General features: G+C 36.1%; 2 protein-coding genes across 3 annotated transcripts; one reads left to right on the top strand and one right to left on the bottom strand.

The window, feature by feature from the left end:
* The first annotated feature begins 39 nt into the window (after nt 1–39).
* On the top strand, nt 40–12,511 carry LOC109013473 (homogentisate solanesyltransferase, chloroplastic). 2 transcript variants are annotated; one of them, XM_018995571.2, is made up of 10 exons: nt 41–352; nt 950–1,071; nt 1,177–1,323; nt 7,826–8,051; nt 8,890–8,963; nt 9,636–9,728; nt 9,852–9,969; nt 10,094–10,156; nt 11,211–11,243; nt 12,152–12,511. In XM_018995571.2, the coding sequence occupies exons 1-10, from the start codon at nt 131–133 to the stop codon at nt 12,224–12,226; spliced, it is 1,173 nt and encodes a 390-aa protein (XP_018851116.2). In that variant the 5' UTR covers nt 41–130; the 3' UTR covers nt 12,227–12,511. The 2 variants fall into 2 exon arrangements, with proteins under 2 accessions (XP_018851118.2, XP_018851116.2); XM_018995573.2 differs by lacking the exon at nt 11,211–11,243 and having other exon boundaries at nt 40–352.
* Nucleotides 12,512–13,061: 550 nt separating this feature from the next.
* On the bottom strand, nt 13,062–15,930 carry LOC109013605 (IQ domain-containing protein IQM6-like). Its single transcript, XM_018995748.2, has 7 exons — nt 15,452–15,930; nt 15,171–15,351; nt 14,994–15,082; nt 14,802–14,889; nt 14,264–14,503; nt 14,047–14,148; nt 13,062–13,929 (listed from the first exon to the last, which is right to left on the bottom strand). Exons 1-7 carry the CDS (start codon nt 15,928–15,930, stop codon nt 13,222–13,224), a joined length of 1,887 nt encoding a protein of 628 aa, XP_018851293.1. The 3' UTR covers nt 13,062–13,221.
* Between the last annotated feature and the right edge of the window lie 7,574 nt (nt 15,931–23,504).

The raw sequence follows: 23,504 nt of genomic DNA, 5'->3' as shown, positions 1-23,504 counted from the left end.
ACCGGCAAAGTGGTCGCTGTTAAAACTCGGTGGAAAGTGGAAACCAAAATTTGAAGCCCTGGTGAAGAGTGACCCCACTGCTGGACTGGTGCTCGCTTCTCATCCCCAATCTCTCTCTGTTTCGCTCTGCATGGAGCTCTCATTCTCTCCTTCCTCTTCACTTCGAACCCGAGCCATAACCCCTCTCTGCAAGGCACCCTTTCATCACACCACCATACCCACCAAGTCTACCGGCAAATCTCTTCATTCTCTCTTACAATGCCACCCGAGATTGCCTTCTTTTGGGCTGTACGCTCTCACCAGCTACTCAAAATCCGCTTCGAATAGACAGCACAGGCGTAGTTCCATCAGGGTATCGTGTTTTATTTCTCCAACAAATTACATTCAATTAGTGGTTTTCTCTTCTTTCGTTTGCGTATTTCTGTTTTGTAAGAAATATATATTTTAATTACTGAAAACTGAGAGACTGTTATCGAGACATGTTGAGACCAGTGCTTTTTTATCTGGCAATCTGTTGAATCTCTTGGGTTAGTAGAATTTATAAGCCGTATCGAACCATCTCGATTGCATTGCACTTTGGCCAATTTATTTTTATTCATAAAAAGAAACAAAATTTTTTAAAACCGATACCATTGAAGTGGCGAGCTCAGGATACTACCGGACCATCCAAGTGTGATTTGATTGGAGCCTGTATCCAAAACAATTTAAACTGGGAGCTGCATTTTTTCCCTTTTGTATCGTTATTCGAAAGTGTTGTTACTAACTTCAAGAAAATATCAAGTTTTGAAGGCATATCGGCATCATACTGACTGTGGGGATACGATGTCATCGATCATTTTTTAGAACTTGCTTTGGTTCGATTAAAGTCATTCTGGCAAAGTTGGGTTTGTTATTGTTAACGAGACTATTGGCTCTTTGTACGGCACTAATATAAAATGAATGCTGCCAGGCCTGTACTCAAATTGGGGCTGCCGGGTCTGATCCAATACTGAATAGAATTTCAGATTTTAAAGATGCGTGCTGGAGATTTCTTAGGCCCCATACAATACGAGGAACAACTCTAGGATCCATGTAAGTAATTACTGCAAGCACAAATTGGTTAACGCTGGCTTACATCTTTCTCCACATAATTACATAGTAGACTGGACTAAGCTTCATGTCTAATATGTTTTGCAGTGCTTTGGTGACAAGAGCATTGATTGAGAACTCTCATTTGATAAAGTGGTCTCTGCTATTGAAGGCATTCTCTGGTCTTTTTGCTTTACTATGTGGTAATGGCTATATAGTAGGCATCAATCAGATATACGATATTGGAATTGACAAGTAAGCTCTGAATATGTATGCGGATTTTTATGTGAATTATATATTGGACATAAGCACCAATTTACGTAGCTGGCCCCTCATGATAAGATTAACAACGCTTTTTTGTGGTTTGAGACCTGGTGCAAGATCGGCCTACACTGCTGTTAATTCTGAGAACCATTGCGATGGAATATAAAGACTGACTTAGAGGCTCTTTGGGCTTGAATAGTGGTTTTGGTATAGCTAGATGGAATTGATGGGATAGTTTAATCTCCCCTCCACTCCCTCTATATTTTATTTGTTGTTACAATTGATATTCTCGATGGCATTGTTTTTTTTTTTTTTTGATAAGTTAGAACTTTATTAAGCACGATGTAATAGGCGGAGCCCGAGTACACAAGAAGTATACACAAGAAACACCTAATTACATTCTAAAACTTAGAAAAACGAAGACAAGAACTCATTTACAGTCCCACCCTTGAGTACAATAGCAGAGTACCAGCTAAGTAGAGTGCTTATAAAAAACTTCCAAAATGCATCTCTATTGTGTTCCTGATCATTAAAGCGCCTCTCATTTCTCTCCAACCAAATACACCACATAATACACAAAGGCATCATTTTCCATGCAGCTGCCACTTGAGAACAAGTATGCATTTGAAAGTTGGTCCAGCTTGTTAGGAATTCGACCACTGCTTCCGGTATAACCCAGCACAGCCCAACCCTTCCAAACACACCATCCCACAGCACTTTAGCCATTTCACAATGAAGTAGTAGATGGTTCACTGATTCTGCTTCTTTCTTGCACATAAAGCACCAATCCAAAACAATCATTCCTCGCTTCCTCAAGTTATCTATAGTCTGAATATTCCCTATTGCTGCTGTCCATACAAAAAAAGCCACCCTTGACGCAACATGAGCCTTCCAAATCCTCTTCCAAGGAAAGCCAATATGGTGCTGATTTAGTATCACCTTATAAAATGACCGAACTGTAAATTTTTTAGAGGCTGTTTGTCTCCAACATAGTTGGTCCCTGCCCTGTCTTCTTATCTCCACTGAATACAATTGTCTAAAAATATCAGTAACCTCCTCTACTTCCCAATCCTGGGTAGATCTGGAGAAGCCTACATCCCAAAGCACCATTCCATTGGAAAAACCCATCATCTCAGAAACTGAAGCTTGTTTATTAGTCGCCAATTTGAAAACAACCGGAAATGCGCGAGACAATTCAATATCCCCACACCAAACATCAGACCAAAATCTGATTCTTGAACCATCACCAACCGAGAAGTTAACTTGTTTCAGAAAGCGACCCCAACCTTTCCTAATAAACTTCCAAAGTCTCACTCCATACGAATTCTTGCTCTCCTTGGTACACCATCCTCCCCAATCACTACCATACTTACAATCAATCACCCCCCTCCACAATGCTTCATCTTCTCCATGGTATCTCCATAGCCACTTCCCCAACAACGCCTTATTAAAACTACATAGACTATGAATCAATGTTTTGAATACCGTACCGGACGCTGTACCGGTCAAGGCACTGGAACGAAATATTTCGGTACCGGTACCGTTTCGGGATAGCGTTTCGGGATAACATTTCGGGATAGTCGATATATAAATAAATTATATTTCAAAATTATATTCCAAAATAATAGTCTATATATAAATAATTATATATAAATACATATATATATAAATTATAAATAGTCTAATCTGAATTGAGGGTCAAAAAATGAGCTTGTAGTTTGAAAAAATTAAAAAAAAAAAAAAAATGAAGGCCGAAATATCGGCCGGTACAAGCTGAAACACAGGCCGAAACGGCCAGTATTTCGGCCGGTACGAAATACAGGTAGTACCTGTACCAGCCCAGTGGCCGGTACGGCAAATACCGGTCGTACCGGCCGGTACGAAACGATTTTCAAAACATTGCTATGAATACCCAGACCTCCATCAGCAATTGGGCAACAAATTTTTTTCCAACTCACTTAGGGATTTTTAGTCTCCTCCCCCAGGCCTCTCCATAAAAAATCTCTATACAATTTTTCAATACGGTTGGCCACACCAACTGGTAAAGGGAATAAAGAAAGGAAGTAAGTAGGGATATTAGAGAGAATACTCTTTATAAGAGTAATCCTACCCCCTTTAGATAAATAGTCCTTTTCCAAGTTGCCAACTTCCTCTCTATCTTCTCGATCACCCCGTCCCAAATGTGTTTGGCCTTAAAAGGTGCCCCTAGCGGTAGTCTCAAATATTTTATGGGCAAAAATGCAACTTTACACCCCAGAAAATCAGCCAAGTGATGAATATTATGGACCTCTCCCACTGGTACCAACTCCGATTTACTTAAGTTCACTTTTAATCCCGAGATAGCTTGAAAACATAGCAGGACAGCCCTCAAAATTTGAATTTGTTCCCCAACAACCTCACAAAAAATGAGGGTATCATCAGCAAAAAGCAAGTGTGATATAGTAGAAGGGCCACTAGAATTAGTTCCCACTGAAAAACTCGAGATAAATCCTGCTCCTACCACTGCCTCCACCATGCGGCTCAAGGCTTCCATAACAATATCAAATAAGAAGGGAGATAAGGGATCCCCCTGCCTCAAACCTCTAGAACTCGGAAAATACCCACAAGGCTGCCCATTAACAAGTACAGAAAAGCGGACAGTTGAAATGCAGTGACTTATCCAGCCACACCACTTATCTCCAAAACCGCATCTTCTAAGCATATACAAAAGAAAATTCCAATTTACATGGTCATATGCTTTTTCCATGTCCAACTTTCAAAGGACCACCGGAGTCCCTTCCCGCATGCGGCTATCTACACATTCATTTGCAATCAACACCGAATCTATAATTTGTCGTCCTTTTACAAATGCGTTTTGAGATTTAGAAATGATCTTCCCCATCACTTTGCTCATTCTATTTGCTAACACTTTTGAAATAATCTTATAGACACTACTTACCAAACTAATTGGGCGAAACTCCTTCAACTCCGAAGCACCCACTCTCTTTGGAATCAAGGCAATAAAAGTGGCACTCAAACTTTTGAAACTCATAAAATTCATGAAAAACCTTCATCACATCCTCCCGCACAATCTCCCAACAATCTTGAAAAAATGCCATAGAAAAGCCATCCGGCCCGGGAGCTTTGTCTCTCCTCATTCCACACACCACCCGATGCACCTCAATCTCTTTGAACGGCCTTTCCAGCCAACTTGTTGAAGAAGCATCCACCGCTTCGAAGTTCAATCTATCTATCTTAGGTCTCCAATCTTCCGTCTCACTAAGGAGGGAACTAAAATACTGCACAGCATGCTCTTGGATCTCAGCAGGTAAGGTAAGCAGATTATTTTCAGTTCTTAACATCTCAATGGCATTGTTACGTCTATGAGAATTGGCCATTTTGTGGAAGAAGTTAGTACACTCATCACCCTCTTTAAGCCAAAGAACTCTCGACTTTTGCCTCCATGATATTTCTTCCCTCAAAAGAACCCTCTCAAGTTCTATTTTTACTTCGTTCATCCTAGACAAGCTCTCCTCGCTATCCCCATCAGCTTCCAAGGATTGAAGCTCTTCCCAAAGGGCTTTTTTCTGCTGCTCAACATTCCCAAAAACCTCCTTATTCCATATCTTCAAATCAGCTTTTAAAGCTTTGAGTTTAGTAGCCAAAACAAAACTAGGAGTCCCCTCAAACTGGTATGACAGCCACCAACTTTTTACCTTATCAACGAAGCCCTCCACTTCTAGCCATATATTCTCGAACTTAAAATACCGTTTGCTCTCATGAATACCCCCACACTCAAGAATAATGGAGAAGTGGTCCGATCCTATCCTTGGAAAATGTTTTTGGCACAACTTCGGATAATGAGCTTCCCATGACGATGATACTAAAAATCTGTCCAATCTAGAATTGGACCACGTATACTCACCCCCCACCAACGGCAAATCCAGCAGTTGCAAGTCAAAAATCAGCTGTGAGAAAACCTCCATTGCTGTAGTTATTGAAGAAAGACCCACCCGCTCACTTGGGAATCGAACTATATTGAAATCCCCACATATGCACCAAGGAAGATCCCACATAGAATACAACCCTGATACTTCATCGCACAACAGGTGCCTATCCTCTCTATTGGGACCATAGACACTTGCTAATGCCCACGACCACCTATATTCCACATTCCTTAATACACATGCCACCAAGTAATTTCCAATGCACTCTTCTACCATCTCGACAACTCTACTATCCCACATGACTAGTACTCCACTAGAAGCACCAGAAGAGGCTAAATAAGTCCACCCTACAAACGAACCTCTCCACAAGCTACTAATAACATTCCTGTCAGCACTTTCCAATTTTGTTTTTTGGAGGCATACAACATTGATCTTCCAACTATGAATAATGGACCTAATGCGAACGCGTTTATTGACAGTGTTTATTGACATTATTGATCCCCCTTACATTCCAAGACATAATTTTATACTTCATTAACTGATATAGCTTCCCTCCCCTTAGATCTGTTCCTCCCCGAAGTACCCTTCTTATTGTCATAATTAATAGAACAATGCAATCTTCTCAACTCCTGCTTCTTTTTCACAGATGACTGCTCGACCGTGGATCAACCAGCTTCAATAGCAATTAAAAGTGCCCTCAATTGTTCTTCATAACCTTCATAAAAGAGACCCACACAGCTTTGAATTTTCTCCACTTGTTTAAAAACCCAATCTGAGGTTTCCTCCGACACAATCTGAAGAGGAGTCATCTGTAACGGAGATGAACTATCCATCTCCTCCTCATAAACAGCCACTTCGAGCTCTGGATCCGAGACAAACTCAACCTGCCTGCTTCCTTCTAAATTTAAGAACTGTGACAATAAACAATTACCCCCTTCCACCATAGAGGTCAGAACCTCATTTTTTCCCTCAGCAGCCTCGACAATTTCCCCTGCCTCCCTTTCCAATACATGGTGGACCAACATAAGCTCACCCGAAGCTTCCATTGTGCCTATCGACTCTTTCTGTGCCATTGGTGGAAGCATCTGTGCTAATATCGGCTCCGTTATATTGTCTTGGGACTGAGCCGAAACTGTCTTGCCTTTGCTCACGAGAAAATCACCTTTACTCCTTGAGATTGACGTCGGGATCTCCTTATCTACTATCGTCGACCAAGTCTGTGCAGGAGCCGAGACGTTTGTTTTTGATCTTACGACAAAACTGCTTGAGTTCACCTCTCCATGCTTCACGGACCCTTCTGCCGGCGGCTGTTCTTCCGTCGAAGCTTCGAGGACCTTCGACGTCACCATCTGAGGCTTCGCCGGCGATGGTGGCACTGACCCACCCACCTCTGAGTCCGCCCCGACCTGCGACTTCTTCCTCCACGCCAAACCTTTCAGCTGGTTGGGCTCGTTTCCGATATTCTGTTTGGACTGGGCCTTACCTTTAGGTCCCCTTTCTTGGCCCACACCCAAAGCCTCAATCCCCTTCTTAAAATCAAGCTCCGGCCCACTCCTTAGGCCCAAATTCGACCTCATAACTTCTTTACCCAAAAGTACCGTTTCATCCCTTTAACTTTAACGGCCATCTCTTCCAAAGCAGCTTGCATATCCCGCAAATCCTTCAAAATACTCACATCATTTTGCCCAGACACGCCTCTGCCATCACCCTCCCGCCTCTGTGCACCTACCAAAACAGGAACTTCACCTACTCTATTCAGGTCTGCCGAAGCAAAATTTCTCCATTCTCGAGGTGTCTGCACAACCTCCATGTATGATCGAGCCAATGGGGGTGCCACTATCGACGAAGGTGGTAGACCTCTCCCCTGAGCACATTTGTTACCCACCTCTCTCACGACCACTGCAAGCTTCCTCCACCCCATTCCATCCCTTTCCCTAGGGATAAAGATGAAACTACGGTGCCCCCCTCCACTATACTCCACTAGGGCCAAGAATCTGCCCCGAGAGTTGGAGCCCTTCTGTGCGATGTATCCCCTGTTACCATCCCTATAAGCAGAGTAGTACACCTTTCTTCCATGCTTAGAACATTCCTCCAAAGCCCTTAAGACCCGGCGTGCTGTGTCCCAACCCAACCTCAAAGTTTGCGATCCTTTCCAACCCCTCTCCGTGATAAGTACTTCACTCCCCTCCGCCCATATCTCAAACACCTTCGATTCAATTGCTAAACTTCTCAAGGAGGACATATTCTTCCAATGATGCAACAGACACCCTACCGTCAAGAGCCCACAACCACCATGGACTACGTGAACTTACTGAAAGAAAAATTGTGTGCGGAGAGAAAACTAGAGAAAAAAACTTACTGTAATTTGTTAGATAATCTTTACAAGTCTCGATGGCATTGTTTTCCTTAAGTCTCCATCCAATATTTAAAAGCCATGAGTATAAATTACCTACATGTGGGGTTTTAGATCTCTGAGATCTTAGATCCCAGATTCATCTTATTATGTGTCTTTCCACAGAAGTACACATGTAAAATTCTTAATTAGCATCTTTCTGTTTCATTTGCAGAGTAAACAAACCTTATTTACCGATAGCTGCGGGGGATCTTTCAGTTCAATCTGCATGGTTTTTGGTGATATTTTTTGCAGTGACTGGCCTGTTGATTGTTGGATTCAACTTTGGCCCGTTCATTACTTCTCTTTACTGTCTTGGTCTTTTTCTTGGCACCATCTATTCAGTTCCTCCATTTAGATTGAAGAGATTTGCTGTTGCAGCATTTCTTATAATTGCCACGGTATGCCTTCTTTTACCCACCCATACTTTCAGCAATTGATGACCACACAAGACCAAATAGTTTGATATCAGGGAAAAAGTCAAACACATGATTGATCACAAACGGATGTTGGAGAGACTTAAAGCTTTCTGTTTCAATACTTTGTTCCTTTAGGTAGCTTCTATATATCAGAATGGGCCGAGTTTCTGTGAATTTCTTGTCCCTTTTCCTATTTCTAATTAAGTGTTTCTCTTGTATGCTACTTGTGTACTTGGGCTATGCTTTTGTGTTTGTAATAAAATCTTTGATTACTTATAAGCAAAAATTCAGTTTAACCATCCTCAATTTCACCAAATTGATGAAGTTGGAAAAAAAAGGGTTCTTGCTTTACAACTTAAAATGAGCAAAATTTAAGTTGTTTATGATATAAAAGACACCTTTATGTAATAGAAATACAAAGTGGCTCATTTTAATCCAGGGCCATGAAGTAGATTAGGGTCAATTCACATTCTAAGATGACCTCGTCTACTAAGTTATGAGGTAAACAATTATTATTATTTTTTTTTGTAAATGAGGTAAACAATTATATACGTGTGATATATGGCATGCATATATAATGTATGTGTTTGTATGAATGAAGTAGTTGATTTTAGAGGTCATGAAGAGCCAAATCAAGCAGATTTAAGTTCTGAGAAAGGAATATTGTCAGGTTTCCAGGTGGAGCACAACTTGATGGAGATTGTTGTGTTCATTGATGACGCTGTTTTGACTGTATAAGCACAATTATTTACAATTACCTTTAATTTGTAAGATAAAACTCTACAACACACTGGAATTAACCAGCAAATAACTTCTGCAGGTGCGCGGTTTTCTTCTTAACTTTGGTGTATATTATGCAACTAGAGCTGCTCTTGGACTTCCATTTGAGTGGAGGTGGGCTATTGTTTTATCATGTATCATTCATAATGTAGTTGCGCCAGGAGAAACTGTAGGTCACATGTTTCATCTGGGGTGCAAAGAGATGGGCTTCCTAAATCAGCAGTCTGGGAACTTTTATGTCGGTGCCTTGTAACCTACAACAAGAAGTGTACAAATAATTGACTTCTCGTGACAGATACTGGTTCAAGGCACCCGCCCGCTCAGATATAGACTTCTGACAAATAATTGAAAAGGAAAAAAGAAAAACAAAGATAAATAAGTTGCTTTGTAGTGTGCTTCTATTACCCTTATACATGCTTAATTATAGTTGTGCTTCTGGGTGCTTTATGGGCCTCCATTTATACAATTAGGAATATCTTTTTAGGATAAGTATTTATCCAACCAGGAATCTGATAATTAGTGACTGGCTATGTGTCCTATTTCCCTTCCTTTTAGTTGGAATCAGTGCCTAACTTGAGGCATGAATTAGAGCTTGAGATTTTACATATTGGAACCTTCATGAACTCTACCAAATTAAAAGTAACATAGTAAATGATGTTGAATTCTCATCTACAGGTGGGCTACAATGGTAACATAATATCTATTTTTGTTATTTGAAATTGGAACCTGTATATAATATTTCAACATATACATCTCAATTTTTGAGACATCAATTTTCCCCTGCAGCTCACCTGTGGCTTTCATCACTGCATTTGTAACATTGTTTGCACTGGTCATTGCCATAACAAAAGATCTTCCAGATGTAGAGGGTGATCGCAAGTAAGTTCCATGGTTCACATTTCCAGACCTAACCTAGCTGGTTATTTTTCCCCAGAAGCTTGGTGTCCCCTGTTCAAATGATTCACATCGGTCTAATTTCAATTCGATGTATCATTACTACAGGTTTCAGATATCGACCTTGGCAACAAAGCTTGGAGTCAGGAACATCGCGTTCCTTGGTTCTGGGCTTTTGATGGTAAACTATGTTGCTTCTGTACTGGCAGCAATTTATATGCCTCAGGTGAACGTTTCCATGATTTGTTCTTACATTTTTTTCTTCACAACTTATGCATCTATGTATTTATTCTTAATATTCTTCAGCAAAGATGAATCCAAAATGAAGTCCTTCAATTGCATGTGTGCAGGCTTTCAACCGTAGGTTAATGATACCCGCTCATATAATCTTGGGATTAATCTTGATCTTCCAGGTTTGTTTCTTGGGATTTATAACTCTTCTTATGACCACGGTAACCAGGAGCCATTTTGCTGTGAATATTTTAGGTTAAAAACTTCCTCATTTGATTCCACACCATTTCATCTCCAATCCCTTTGTTTTACACTCTTCTGCGATTGGCATAAATTTTTTTTATAAGAAAGCAACTACAATGACTGGTTGTTGGCGTATGACATATTAGAATTAAGCCGCATTTCTGCATGGAGGTTTGATGGTGTTGACCTAAGAGGCTATTTCAGCCAACTTATAGCTAAGATCATGATCAAGTCCATTCATGTGCCGTTACTCTACCTGTGAGGACTAAGATTATGACCAACCGCAACACCTCCCAATGGTTTTGAATATCTTACTGAACTACCAGATCTGACCCCCTAACCTGCTACCTATAATGTTCTAATCAAACCCATTCACACCTATTGAAAGACTGCCAGAATCCGGGTCCACCCATGGGTTCGTTTGACAGCTTCATCATCTCTGAAATAAAACACCTCCTCCCTGCCTACCCCCCAGCATCTTTGAACGCCCTTCTCCATCCTGATAACTGTCTGCTGTGATCCCCAATTACCAACACAGCCAAATATTTGATCACCTCATCATCCAGCAAGTCATCACCACAGCCATCAAGCCAGCCCCTTACCTGTCAAACACAAGACGGACCAACTTGTTCGAGGTAAGAGACTCAGAGGTCGTTTCTAGAACCTGTGTAGAAACTTTGGTTTAACTGTTAAACAATGGAATAATGTTGGTTTAGACTCTTATTCATTGATGGATTCTACTTTGCAAACTTCAACAATGTCCATGCAAGGAAATAATTATGAACCAGATAAATATTATTTTTACATCCATATCCTGGTGCAGTGACTCTGTTTTGCCCCTTTTAGCCCTCTTATGTTCAAAAGATATGTATGTCATATGGAAGCCAGTTTGCTGATTGTTAATTGTTTTTCACACAGACATACCTGCTTTCATGCATGTATTTTACAATCTTGAAAACTCTGACTTACAATTTAATTTTTATGTGATATCAGGCGTGGGTATTAGAACAAGCAAATTACACTAAGGTAAATTTTGGTTGCTTTTTTTACCAGAACACATCTGCTGGAGATTTTTTAGAATGCATATTTCATGACTTTTCAAGAAAAGAACAAAGAAAAAGAATAGGAAAATACAACTGGGGATGAATTTTAAGAGGAGTTGGGTCTTCATGTTCCTATTTAGCAAAACATTTATTTATTTTTGGTGCAAATAAAGTTGTCAAGTGGACTACTTGGATGTGTGGCATCCAATTTTAAGCAACGTGACACCCATACATTCGAGCATTCGATTATAATTTTTTATTAGAAAAATATGATTCCATTTAATTGCAGGCACAATATCTGAACATAACTTGTCCTCACTTTTCTATTGGCAGCATTAAGTAACTCCACTTGTGATTGTTTGTTTGTTTGTTTCTTTTCTTTTTCTTTTTTTTTTTTTTTTTTTTTTTTTGTGCTGAGGGTCGACCGAAGTGAGCCAAACCAATAGGGTTCCACAATTATGTCGGCCATATGTCTTGATAGCCATACAGCACTCACCAGACTGCACTTGTTTTCGAGTCTATATGTATTATGTAGGGATTGTGCCTTTTTTTTTTAATGAGAAACGCAGACTGGAATGATCATATCTCCATTATTGTTGTAACAAACCAAGCCGCACTTTATTTAAATGCACATGAGCAATTTCACCCCTTTTATGTTGCTGAACTATTATTTTAATATGTAAAATAATGACTCAAAACTCTTTTGCTTTAGTAAAATTGGGTTGCAGGTCATGTGATTCTTTTGTCTTCCTGATCAAAGTAATACTTATCGGAAGCTAATAATGCAGCAGGGGATATGAATATAAAAATATGTAATATTCTTCAATAGAGGGGGAAAAAAAACAGAATTCACTTTTGGCGTCTGATCTCAAGTTTGATTGCATTGTGCAGGAAGCAATCTCCGGGTTCTATCGATTTATATGGAATCTCTTCTATGCTGAGTACATCATATTTCCTTTCGTCTAGCAAATTATTCTTTATTTCTCCTGACCTTTTATTAGAGAGAGTGTGATAGAGAGAGTTGGTGTACATTATAATTAGTTGTAAATATCAGCAAATGCTCTCAGATTTTGCTATCCTGTGTGTATTATTAGGGAAAAAATCCCTCTTTTACCAAATTGTATTCCTATAGAAAACATAAGTAACATGTAGTAATGTGGTATGATTCCCACTTCCCGGAACTACAAAAATTGGAAACTGAGAGCACTTGTGGTCCTGTGGATGATTGATGGCTTTGGGTTTGCTGGTCAAGTGTGTGTGATACTGCAATGCTGAACTTTATATTCAAGTCTTCACAAGGGCTTGGCAATGTTCTCGATTCACTGCCAGAGACGAACGCTCTTGATAGACTAGGTACAGTTTTTTCACCTTAAGACCAGATCGACGCCTTCAGAAACTCTCTCTCTTTGCCAGCCTTAAATTCCTACATGTCTGAGACCATAGATGCGAAATATTTGTAAAAACTAGCATACGTTTTCACAATCCGTGGCCAGTGGTTTGACCGAATTCAGATACATAAATGTCGGAACGGGTGCCTGTGAATAAGACATCATTTCCTATTCCTAAGTTAGAATTTTGCGAATTTTTTGTAGTGTAATCTGCAAAATGTTACACTGTAACCATTTTTTTCTTTTTTTATCTTCTTACCCAAAAGAAAAGACGAAACACTTTCTATCTCAGTGATGATTTATGGTCTTCGGTTTAGTGATTTCAGTAAATCATGACAGACAATTGAAAGAATTGAAATGGGTCTCCTTTAAGATTGAAGGGCAGCACATCTTGCAAAACCTTGTCAGTCCGATTCTAATTCCACCATAATCTATCAAATACATGTACAGGAAGAATGCAAAAGAATTCGTATACCGTGATTTCTACCCTATCATGATACAATCGATTCATTTCGTATTGTGGTTTCACCTAAACTTGGTCTATGATGTTTCTGTTTTAGACAGTATCAGTTGCTATGGAGCAAGGGAACATCTGTCTGCAGTTGTCTCCCTACACAAAGAAGTTGAAATTAGAACCTTTGGGCTCAAGTGGGTTGAGGTCCGGGGGGATGCATTAACACTTTTTGATCTTGGAGACAAATTGGCTTGCTCTAAAACCTGGAACTGAAGCTCAGAAGGATAGTCTCTCATGCAACTAATCCGTGGCCCGACTCCGGTTGCCCATCTACTCGATAATTGCCGAGCCAACTGATATGACCTCATTCCTTTATGCGAATCTATCCTCTGCATGATTTTTTCCTTTGGAATGGGCAGTTCATCTTCTTCTCGATCTCCATGAAACAAGTTCAGTTTAGGAACCATGAAATCTTCCTCTGACAAAAACGATTCTTTTGCTGTCTCATAACCATCTTCTAAAGGATGAGTGTGGCAACTTTGTTGAAGTGATTCCTTCTCCAGAATGTCAAATACATTGCGTCGGTTTGGTATTTCAAGTCTGACTATTTTTGAGCCTAATTCTCGTGGCAATCTTGACATGAATGGTTCTGGATTTTCAGCAACATTAGAAGGCTGATGTCCGGAATCTACGCACTTTTGAGCAAAGAAGTATTCACTCATTGGTTCAGTATCCTGATATAAATTTGCTTCTGTTAGACTTCTTTGAAGGCAAAAGTCGTCGGTCTTGTTGGTAGGGACTTCTTCTTGCTCTTCACATGGGCTTTTCTGTTGTAAAGAAAGAAAGAAGAGCATCAGAATTTGCGTGGTAAAAAAGTTTGAACTCAGGCTAACAAAGATGTCAACTTCATGAAAAATATGAGAAGCAAATTCAGCATGTTCTACCTTTACACTGGTGAGATCTACATTGTGTTCCTTAAGAAACAACATTAATTCCTGAAAATTTTCTTCTGTTGGTTGATAATGCCCACTGTGAGGCCAAACTGCCTGTTGAGTTGACAGAAATCCTTTCAGTATGTCAAACAAGTTTCACAAAAAAGAGAGAGAAACCAATTAATAAAGATTTTCTTAAAAAATCTCCTCATTTTTCTTTCTTTTATACCTTCAGAGTGCCATCTTCCACGACCAATCTTCCAGCAGACAATGTGGCTCCACCTGCCAAGAAACTGGAGTGTTGAAATGTGCCCTTGTTCTTCAACCCAACATACAAGATCTTGGATGTGCTAAGGACAAAGATCCACTTCGCATCTTTGGGTCCTCCTGTGGTATCTAGGAGTTTCTCACTCTGCTTGTAGATAAATTTCCCATCCTGCACCACAACTTCATAAGCCTTCCTTTCTGCCTGCAAAATGGAACATTTTTCAGAATATAAATTCCAACAGCACTTCTAAATCTGGATTTGGTTTAAACTTTGAACTGCGCTTAAACTTCTTGAGATTTCGATTTAAGCAGCTTTGGGCATTTGGCTTAAGGTAAAATAACTATTCAACGTTGACATGCATGTTTTTTCACTGCTGCAACCAAAAAAATTAATATAGCATTTATTCCAAGTAATAATCTTCCCATTCTTATTCTATTTTAGTTCAATTGTGCTCTAATTCTGTTTCCTCGGAATTGCAAGGGAGAGACATGAGGCTTACTGGACCAAGATATTTGATGCACTGTCGCTGAAGCTTTGAACGGGGACATCTCTCAAGATTGATGTCTTTTCCTTCTCCAATATCGAGCCTGTATTATTTTTCCACGGTCAAATGTTGAAGGGAGAAAAATATTTTTCCTTGTCAACCAAACGTCACTCTGAAGAATTTTCTTTGGGTCCCAAGTTTTCTTACCAGTAGAAGAAGGGCTGTTTACTCTCACAATGGAGCCATTTCACATAATAAAATTGAAGATTATGGCCATATCGATGGCGGGGATCAATCTGTTAACGAGAAGGGAAAATACTGAGAAGTGGGCCACAAATGAAAGATAGTAGTTTGATTCAAAGATACTTTCAGCATATGACTTACTGCCTCAAGCCAATGTTGTAAAGCAAGTTCACGAGCCTTTTCAGCCTTTGATAATCCTTTCCCTACCTTGGCAGCTCTAGTCCTTGCCCTTAACCAACGTGAAGACACAGTCTCAGGTTTCTCGATGTCAAAAAATGATACAGAGCTCCGCTTCAGTTCAGCAAAATCGAGCAGCTTCCACCTATAAAACACTTGGTGAGTTAGAATTGTGATTCTTTGCTTCAAAAATATATGGGAAGAATTAAATGGATACATGATTTGCAATAAAAACTTAAACAAACCATCTCTGCTCCACAAGAACTGCACAATCTGCAAGCTGTCTCCTAGTTCGGAAACTCCTGTACACTTTCTGCAACTTCAATGCAGCCTGGCACTTGAGTTTCTTTGGATGCGACAATGGTGATTGGTATTTTTCCTCGGACAAGTTATCTGATCTTGGCAATTGGTCTGTAGAATAATTAGCCTTGGAGCTCATACATCTACGAAAGACTTTGTTTTCCATCTCTGGTGCAGGAGTTCTGAATGAAAACATGGTCTCTAACCCCCTGCCTTTAAAGCTAAGTGATGCCTCAAACACCATCTTTCTCGATCTAGATGATTTTTTCATGGTGGAGGCTGAATCACGGCCATTAAAACTAACTGATCGCAATGGATTCCTCGTACGTCTGCCCCGAAAACCGACTGAGCTTAGAAGAAAAGCTTCGAAGCGACGATCCTCATCATCAGGGCCTGAGGATGGATCATATAATGATATCCCCATCTAATCAAGTGGGATGTCTTTATATGCAAATAACCAAGATCTCAAACGAAAACATCCAAGGTTTCTGGATTCCTGTTGAAATAAACAAAAAACTGCAACATAAAAAATAAAAAAAATAAAAAATGAAATTTGCAAACTGGTATATATCTACGGCAGACATCATATAGCAAATAAAATAGAACCAAATTATCAGTATTCACCAATGAGGGCTCCTGATGATAACATGAACACCTGCCCAAAGTTCGTTACGGCCAACAGTGCTGTGACAAGAGCGTAAAATAAAGGACATACAAGTCTTACCTTAATCCGCAGAAGGCAGAGTGAAAATCAGAGGTGCCACCAGCTTTTACACAAGATTGAAAGGATAGGCACAAGAAGTTAGAACGCGAGACAGAGAGAGGGGGAAGAAAAATAAACAGAGAAATGGCCAGATAGGGTTTGGGAGAATGCGAGAAAGGGCGAACAATGTCCTTGGGGGTGGAGAAAGAGGTTTTCAGTGTGTTGTCCGGAGGTCCAAAGATTACAGAGTCATCCTTCTGTTTTCGGTGTCTCTGAAAAGCTCTGCAGGACGTTTACTCTGAACTATTCTTGCATGGTTATCCATGAATATATATATCTCTACATATATATATATATATATAGCAGAGAGAGAGAGAGGAGAGAGGAGAGTGATAGATCGGTGGTGGTCTCCTTCCACATCTATTTTACTACGAATGGAAAGTTTTCGCCCTTTATTTCAATTTTGGAGAAATTTTATTTTCTTTTATGACAAACGCATTCTAAAGACAGAAGCAAATGATACCCCGTACCCGTAAATTATGCGGCAAAAGAATCTCAAAAGATCAAAACAAAATTTATTATCGATCAATTGCAAATAAAAAAATTTATAGACCTGATCTCATAAAATCGATTATATTCTTAAATATTTTGATAAAAAAATGTTTTATTTTATTTTATTTTATTATTATAATATTTTTAAATTCTTATGTAAAATATAATAAATAATTTATTTTTTTTAAATTTTAAAAAATAACATTCTAATAATATTTTATTGAGTTCATCTCATCTTAATTTACTATCCAAACAACATATTAATAGTTTAAAGATCATATTAGGCTGCATTTGGTGCTGAAATGATCTCAAATGATTTGAGTTGAGTTATAAATAATAGTGTTTTATAGATCTCATTGAAATGTATTTATACGTATGAAATAAGTTAAGGGTGTGTTTGGTCATTGAAACCAATTAAATTCATCTCAAAACAATCGTTAAAAGAACCCATCACTTTTTCAACTTCTCGTAAAAAAGTTTAACTCGTCTCAACCTATTTCATACATTTCAATTCAAAAAGTTAAACTCATCTCAATCTAAAAAGTTTCGTTTGGAAACTCAACTCATCTCAACTCATCATTACAACTTTTTAAATTACAATACAAAATATAATAAACAATTCAACTTTTTCAAATTCCAACAAAAAATATAATAAACAATTTAACTTTTTAAAATTTTAAAATAATAATAATAATAATAAATAATATTCTATTAATATTTTATCAACTCAACTCAATTCAGTTCCACATCCAAACACACCTCTATCTCAATGAGACTCACAAAATACTATTATTCATAACTCAACTCATCTAATTTAAATGCAGTATAAGATATATATTTGAATGTATAAAATAGGTTGAGATATACTTAACTTTTTATAAAAAAATTAAAAAATAATGAGTGTCATTAAAGAATGATTTGAGATAAATTATAAATATGACACCCAAACATAGCCTTAATCAATGTTTTCACTATAAAATACCAACCAATTTATAAGGGGAAAATAAATTAAAAGAAAAAGAAGACTCTCACTTATTAATTTATTTTAAAACTTCATATCAAAAGAATGATATTTTTATATAGGATTTTGTTATTCATCGAATGCATAACTTCGTCTTAAATCTAGGATGGGACGGGGTGGAGGAAGAACCAATATCAAGAAAGAAATATTTGGCATACATATAAATTTTGCATACTGACATAATTTAATATATATAATTTCATTAGATCATAAAATTTATTTATTATAAAATTCATCTAACATATTATATTAATATAGAAATTTATTTGCATATATATATATATATATATATATATCTTCCTTATCTTAAAAGCACGTATAAAGATGAACAGTAGTGAACAGTGGCACCGTTTTTTTTTTCCAGTTCGCTTTTCTCGTTCCGTTTTGAAATTCAGTTCGAATTTCAGTGTTTCCCTTCCTCTTCCTCTTCGTTCGGTTAGCACCGTTTACAGACTAAAAATATCTAATCCTTATGTAAAATATCTAATATTCACATATAAGAGATGAAATATCTCATCTAATCTACACACAATTCACATTTACAGAACAATTCCCAAACTCAACTCGAAGAAAAAAATTTTCCGTGCTCCTGAGATTTCTTCTCGCCGTTGGTACGCCGTTCACTTCTATTTCACCTCTAACTTTGTTTTTCTCTTTTCTGATTCTCGAATATATTTTTCTGTTTGTCCGTGTGCCTTTGAGTGGGGGAGACGGAGGGAGACGAAGGGCTGCGCGTGGGGGACTCCGAAGGTGGGTGCGATGGTCGCCGCCTTGAGGGGAACTCCTCGGTGGTGGCCGTGAGCTTCGGTGGCGACGTACGGCGGCGCGAAATCAAACAAATGGGTGAAACCCATTTTCGTTCGGTTTCCGTGGGGGAGACGGAGGGCTGCGCGTGGCGGCCTTCGAAGGTGGGTGGGATGATCGCCACCTTGAGGGGGACTCCTCGGTGGTGGTCGTGCCCTTCGGTGGCCGCGTACGGCGGCAGAAAACCACATAAATGGGAGAAACCCATTTCGGTTCTCTTTCCACGGAGGAGAAGCATGGCTGCGCGTGAGGAACATTGGTGGTGCCGGGGATGCTCATCGGCGTGAGGGGAACACGCCGGTGTAGGCGGTGATGATGGCCGGCGCTCGCCGGCAACGGGCTTCGCTGGAGGAGAGGAGCCGAGCTCCGGAATCGCGTAGGAGAGAGAGAAACTGCTTTCAAAATAAAATGTTTCCGAAATCAAATAAATTATTAACTATTTATATGTTGTATTATTTACAATTTTCCATCTGAAAATATTAAATAATAGTAAATTTTTTTTTTTTTTTTTTTTTACAACTCTACTTTTGTTCTTACTAGAATTTTATATTGTTGAATTTTTTATATAGGTTGAGCTCCATGAAATTGAAAGTGGAAACAAAATATCTCAACAACTAGCTGCTCATATAAAAATATCAAAAGTATGGATCTTTTAACTTTTTAGTTTCATATTGTGAACTGATAACTGAAATAGTTTATTTTGCTTCTCTGATTTTAGAATCTTTTAAATTAATTATTTAATATCATTTATTCAATATTTATTCTGTTTGAACTTTGAGCTGTATTAAATTATAATTTCAAAATAAATGTTATTCCAACATATTTAAATGTTATATCTTATTAGTTACATATGCATGTTTACAGAAAAAAAAAAATTTAAAAATTGTTATAAAATTACTCATAAAATTCTACCGACAAATTTACTTCTATATGTAAATACTTACATCAATATCTACAGTTTTACCCATATAATTATACATAATCAATTAGTACAATATTAAAATTTTTAAAAATCGAAAATTTAATTAAATAATTTGATAAAATAGAGTATACATTCAATAAAATCAATATTGTGCATAAACTTATATTTTAAAATATGCTTCAAGAACAAAATGAAATAAAAATTTTATAATAAAAATTTTATACATATAATAAATATTTGATAAAAAAATAATAAAAATTAAAAATAATATGGAATGTAGAGTGTTAGAAGGTAATGAAGATTTTTTTATAATAAATACTACTAACCAGTATAAATAGTAATTAACAGTCCTGTAGTATGTGATACAATAATAAACAGTACTGAACATTACTCGTGAATAATAATAAACAATTACAGTAATAAATAGTTCTAAACAGTAAAATAAATGATAGAATTTTATTAAATATTTTAAAAAATTAAAATCATGTAAATAATTAGAGTTTTTAATATAATTTAAATCTTATAATATTTTTAATTAACTAAAATCTTTTTATCTAAATGATTTTCTATCATTATAATATCTTTAGAATTTTCAAAATAAAAGAGATTTACTTTAATAATAAAAAATGTGAGAATAATATAAAAATAAAATATTCTGAATTTTTTCAATGCTCCTTGAGTCATTGAATATTATGATTGAATTTTACAACTTGTATTTTAAAATATGCTTCAAGAACAAAATGAAATAAACATTTTATGAATATTAATAATAAAGTTTGTAAATAATAGAGATGTACTTTCCGATTAAATAATTATTAGATTTTAAAAAATGAAATATAACAGTTGAATAAAAATTATTATAAAATTGAAATATTCTCAAATTATATTTTTTTAATCATACCTCTTCTGCTATTATTTTATTACTAAACAATTTGTTTTCCTTTTACTATTTATAGTTGAGTTAAAATTTAAAAATTGTTATAAAATTACTCATAAAATTCTACCGACAAATTTAGTTCTATATGTAAATACTTACATTAATATTTACAGTTTTACCCATATAATTATACATAATCAATTAGTAAAATATTGAAATTTTAAAAAATCCAAAATTTATTTAAATAATTTGATAAAATAGAGTATACATTCAATAAAAATAATATTGTGCACAAACTTGTATTTCTTCAAGAACAAAATGAAATAAAAATTTTTTGAATATTAATAATAAAGTTTGTAAATAATAAAGATATACTTTCTGATTAAATAATTATTAGATTTTAAAAAATGAAATTTTAGTAGTGGTATTAATGAAAGTTTTTATATATATAAACTTGAGACAAGAAATTCTACCGACAAATTTAGTTCTATATGTAAATACTTACATCAATATTTACAGTTTTACTCATATAATTATACATAATCAATTAGTAAAATATTGAAATTTTTAAAAATCGAAAATTTAATTAAATAATTTAATAAAATAAAGTACACATTCAATAAAATTAATATTGTGCATAAACTTGTATTTTAAAATATGCTTCAAGAACATAATGAAATAAAAATTTTATGAATATTAATAATAAAGTTTGTTAAAATATTTTTAAATTATAATTATATAATTATACTTCTTTTACTATTATTTTACTACTAAGCAAATTTTATTTCCTTTTGCTATTTATATCTAAATTAAAAACCTCATAATTTATTCTGATTACAGTTTTACCCATATAATTATACATAATCTATTACTAAAATGTTGAAATTATTAAAAATCAAAAATTTAATTAAAGAATTTGACAAAAACTTGAGACAAAAAATATATATAAAAACTTGCAAACAAAATATAACATTTTCATGAATTTCAAAATTTGTTGTTTCCTTTTATTTGTTTAAATATTTAATTTAACTGTAAGTTTTTTATTTCTACTTTCTTCATCAGCAATTCATGCTATAACAATTATATAATTTCTATATCTATTGGTGGTTTATTTCTAATTTTCATTATCTCTTTTTTACAGCTTCGTTAAATTTGCTGAGTTGACTGAGTTTTTTTAGTCTTTTATCAAGACTACCAAGGTAACCAACGATGTTATAAATATATCTTTTTCAATAGGTTGTTTTATTCTGTTGGAATACATACTTAGATTAAAAAGGTTTTTCAATTTACATCATTATGAGTTTCTCTTTTATCCAGTTATCGAGAAGAATTATTTCATTCCATATATAAATGAAAAGTGGTAAGCTTATATTAATAAATTAGTACAAATTTATCATTATATGATTAATTAATTCTTCAATATTCTTATAACTTTGATTCTTGTTTAAAATGATTCCCAAGGTACTACAAAACATTCTAAGATAAACAATTTATATGAGACTCTTTCTTTAGAAGAAAGTGAACATATACGACAAAAAAAGAAAGAAAAACATCTACAACAAAGGAATTTTACGAATGATACTACTCAACATGAAGAACAATTTTTCTCCCAACCAATCGTTGAGGACGAAACAAATGTGTTGGGAGATCATATAGAATCCGTACACAATAATGAAGAAGTCAGGCCATATTGTACAAAAAGACAACGCACTTTTCGTGCCGGAGCTGGAACCAGTGATATATCCTCCGTTGAACAATTCGATTATAGCTCTAATATTGGTAGTTCTGGAGCACTCTATCAGGAAATAAACACAGTTGAAATTACATCAACAAAATCTCTATTTCGGGGTAAGAAAGATGTATAAAATTAAATCGTATTTCTTTTCCTTCTTTTCCTTTCTTATATACAACTTCATTTAATGATACCACCATTTGAAACTATAGCAACTTTAAACATTTACCTCACTTTTATGATTCATCTTTCTTCCATAGGAAATCAACATCAACAATCAGCTGGTCATAGGAAAATATTACAAACAGTGCCATTTGAGGCAACTCTCTTACCATCAGTACCATTCTGTAAATTTTGTGAAGCAAAAAGATTTCAACATGAAACAAAAGGTTTTTGTTGTGCCGATGGAACAATCTCTTTAACTACAAATGATGTTCCAGAACAACTTTACCATTTGTTTACTTCCAACACAGTTGAATCAACCAACTTTCTTACGTATGTTCGCACATACAATAACAAATTTGCTTTCACATCATTTGGAGTTAAATTTGATAGAGATTTGTGTAGAAGGAACAAAGGTATTTACACATTTCGAGCTCAAGGTCAAATCTATCATTATATTAATGATTTGATTCCTTTGGATGGACATCCTTCATATCTACAATTATATTTTTATGATACCGAACATGAATTGGACAATCGTGTTTATGACATTGGAAGATTGGATTCATCAACTGTTGCTCAACTTATGGATATTCTTCATGTTAATCCATACTCAACATTCTTTCGAACTCTTGGAGATCTGCCCAATTTGGAAAATCACAAAATTCATATCAGATCAGATGTGGGTTTGGATCAGCGTGTTTTTAACACTCCGTCAGCTTCTCAAGTAGCAGTTATTTGGATTGAAGATGATGATTCAGAACATTTGAGAGGACGAAATATTGTGGTATTCAATCATGCAGGGGGAAGTCATATAGTCCAATACTATTTTGGCTGTTATGATCCACTGCAGTATCCATTGTTATTTCCTTTTGGTGATACTGGTTGGCACCAAGGAATATTAAGAATAAAGAAAGGTGATAGACTACCACAACAAGTAACAAGAGCATCAGTCGACCCTCAACAATCAATATCAGCAGAACAACTGCTTATAAAGGAACAAGAAGGTTAAAATAATAATTCTTCTTTTAACTTTTAATTGTTCTAATATAACAATGTTACATTTCTAATTTATTAAATTTATTATCTTACAGTGCTGAAAAAAAACAGAAAATAACAGGTTGTCTCATGTCGCGAGTACTATTGCTACAAACTTCAAATTAGGAAAAATACAAAATCTATTTTACTATTCTCGGGCCGTTTACTGCAGCAGTTTGTTGTTGAT

The sequence above is a fragment of the Juglans regia genome, chromosome 4 (assembly GCF_001411555.2).
Source record: "Juglans regia cultivar Chandler chromosome 4, Walnut 2.0, whole genome shotgun sequence".
Lineage (NCBI taxonomy): Eukaryota > Viridiplantae > Streptophyta > Magnoliopsida > Fagales > Juglandaceae > Juglans > Juglans regia.
The sequence above is the reverse complement of the archived record's forward strand: the minus strand, read 5'-3'. Positions and strand labels throughout refer to the sequence as shown.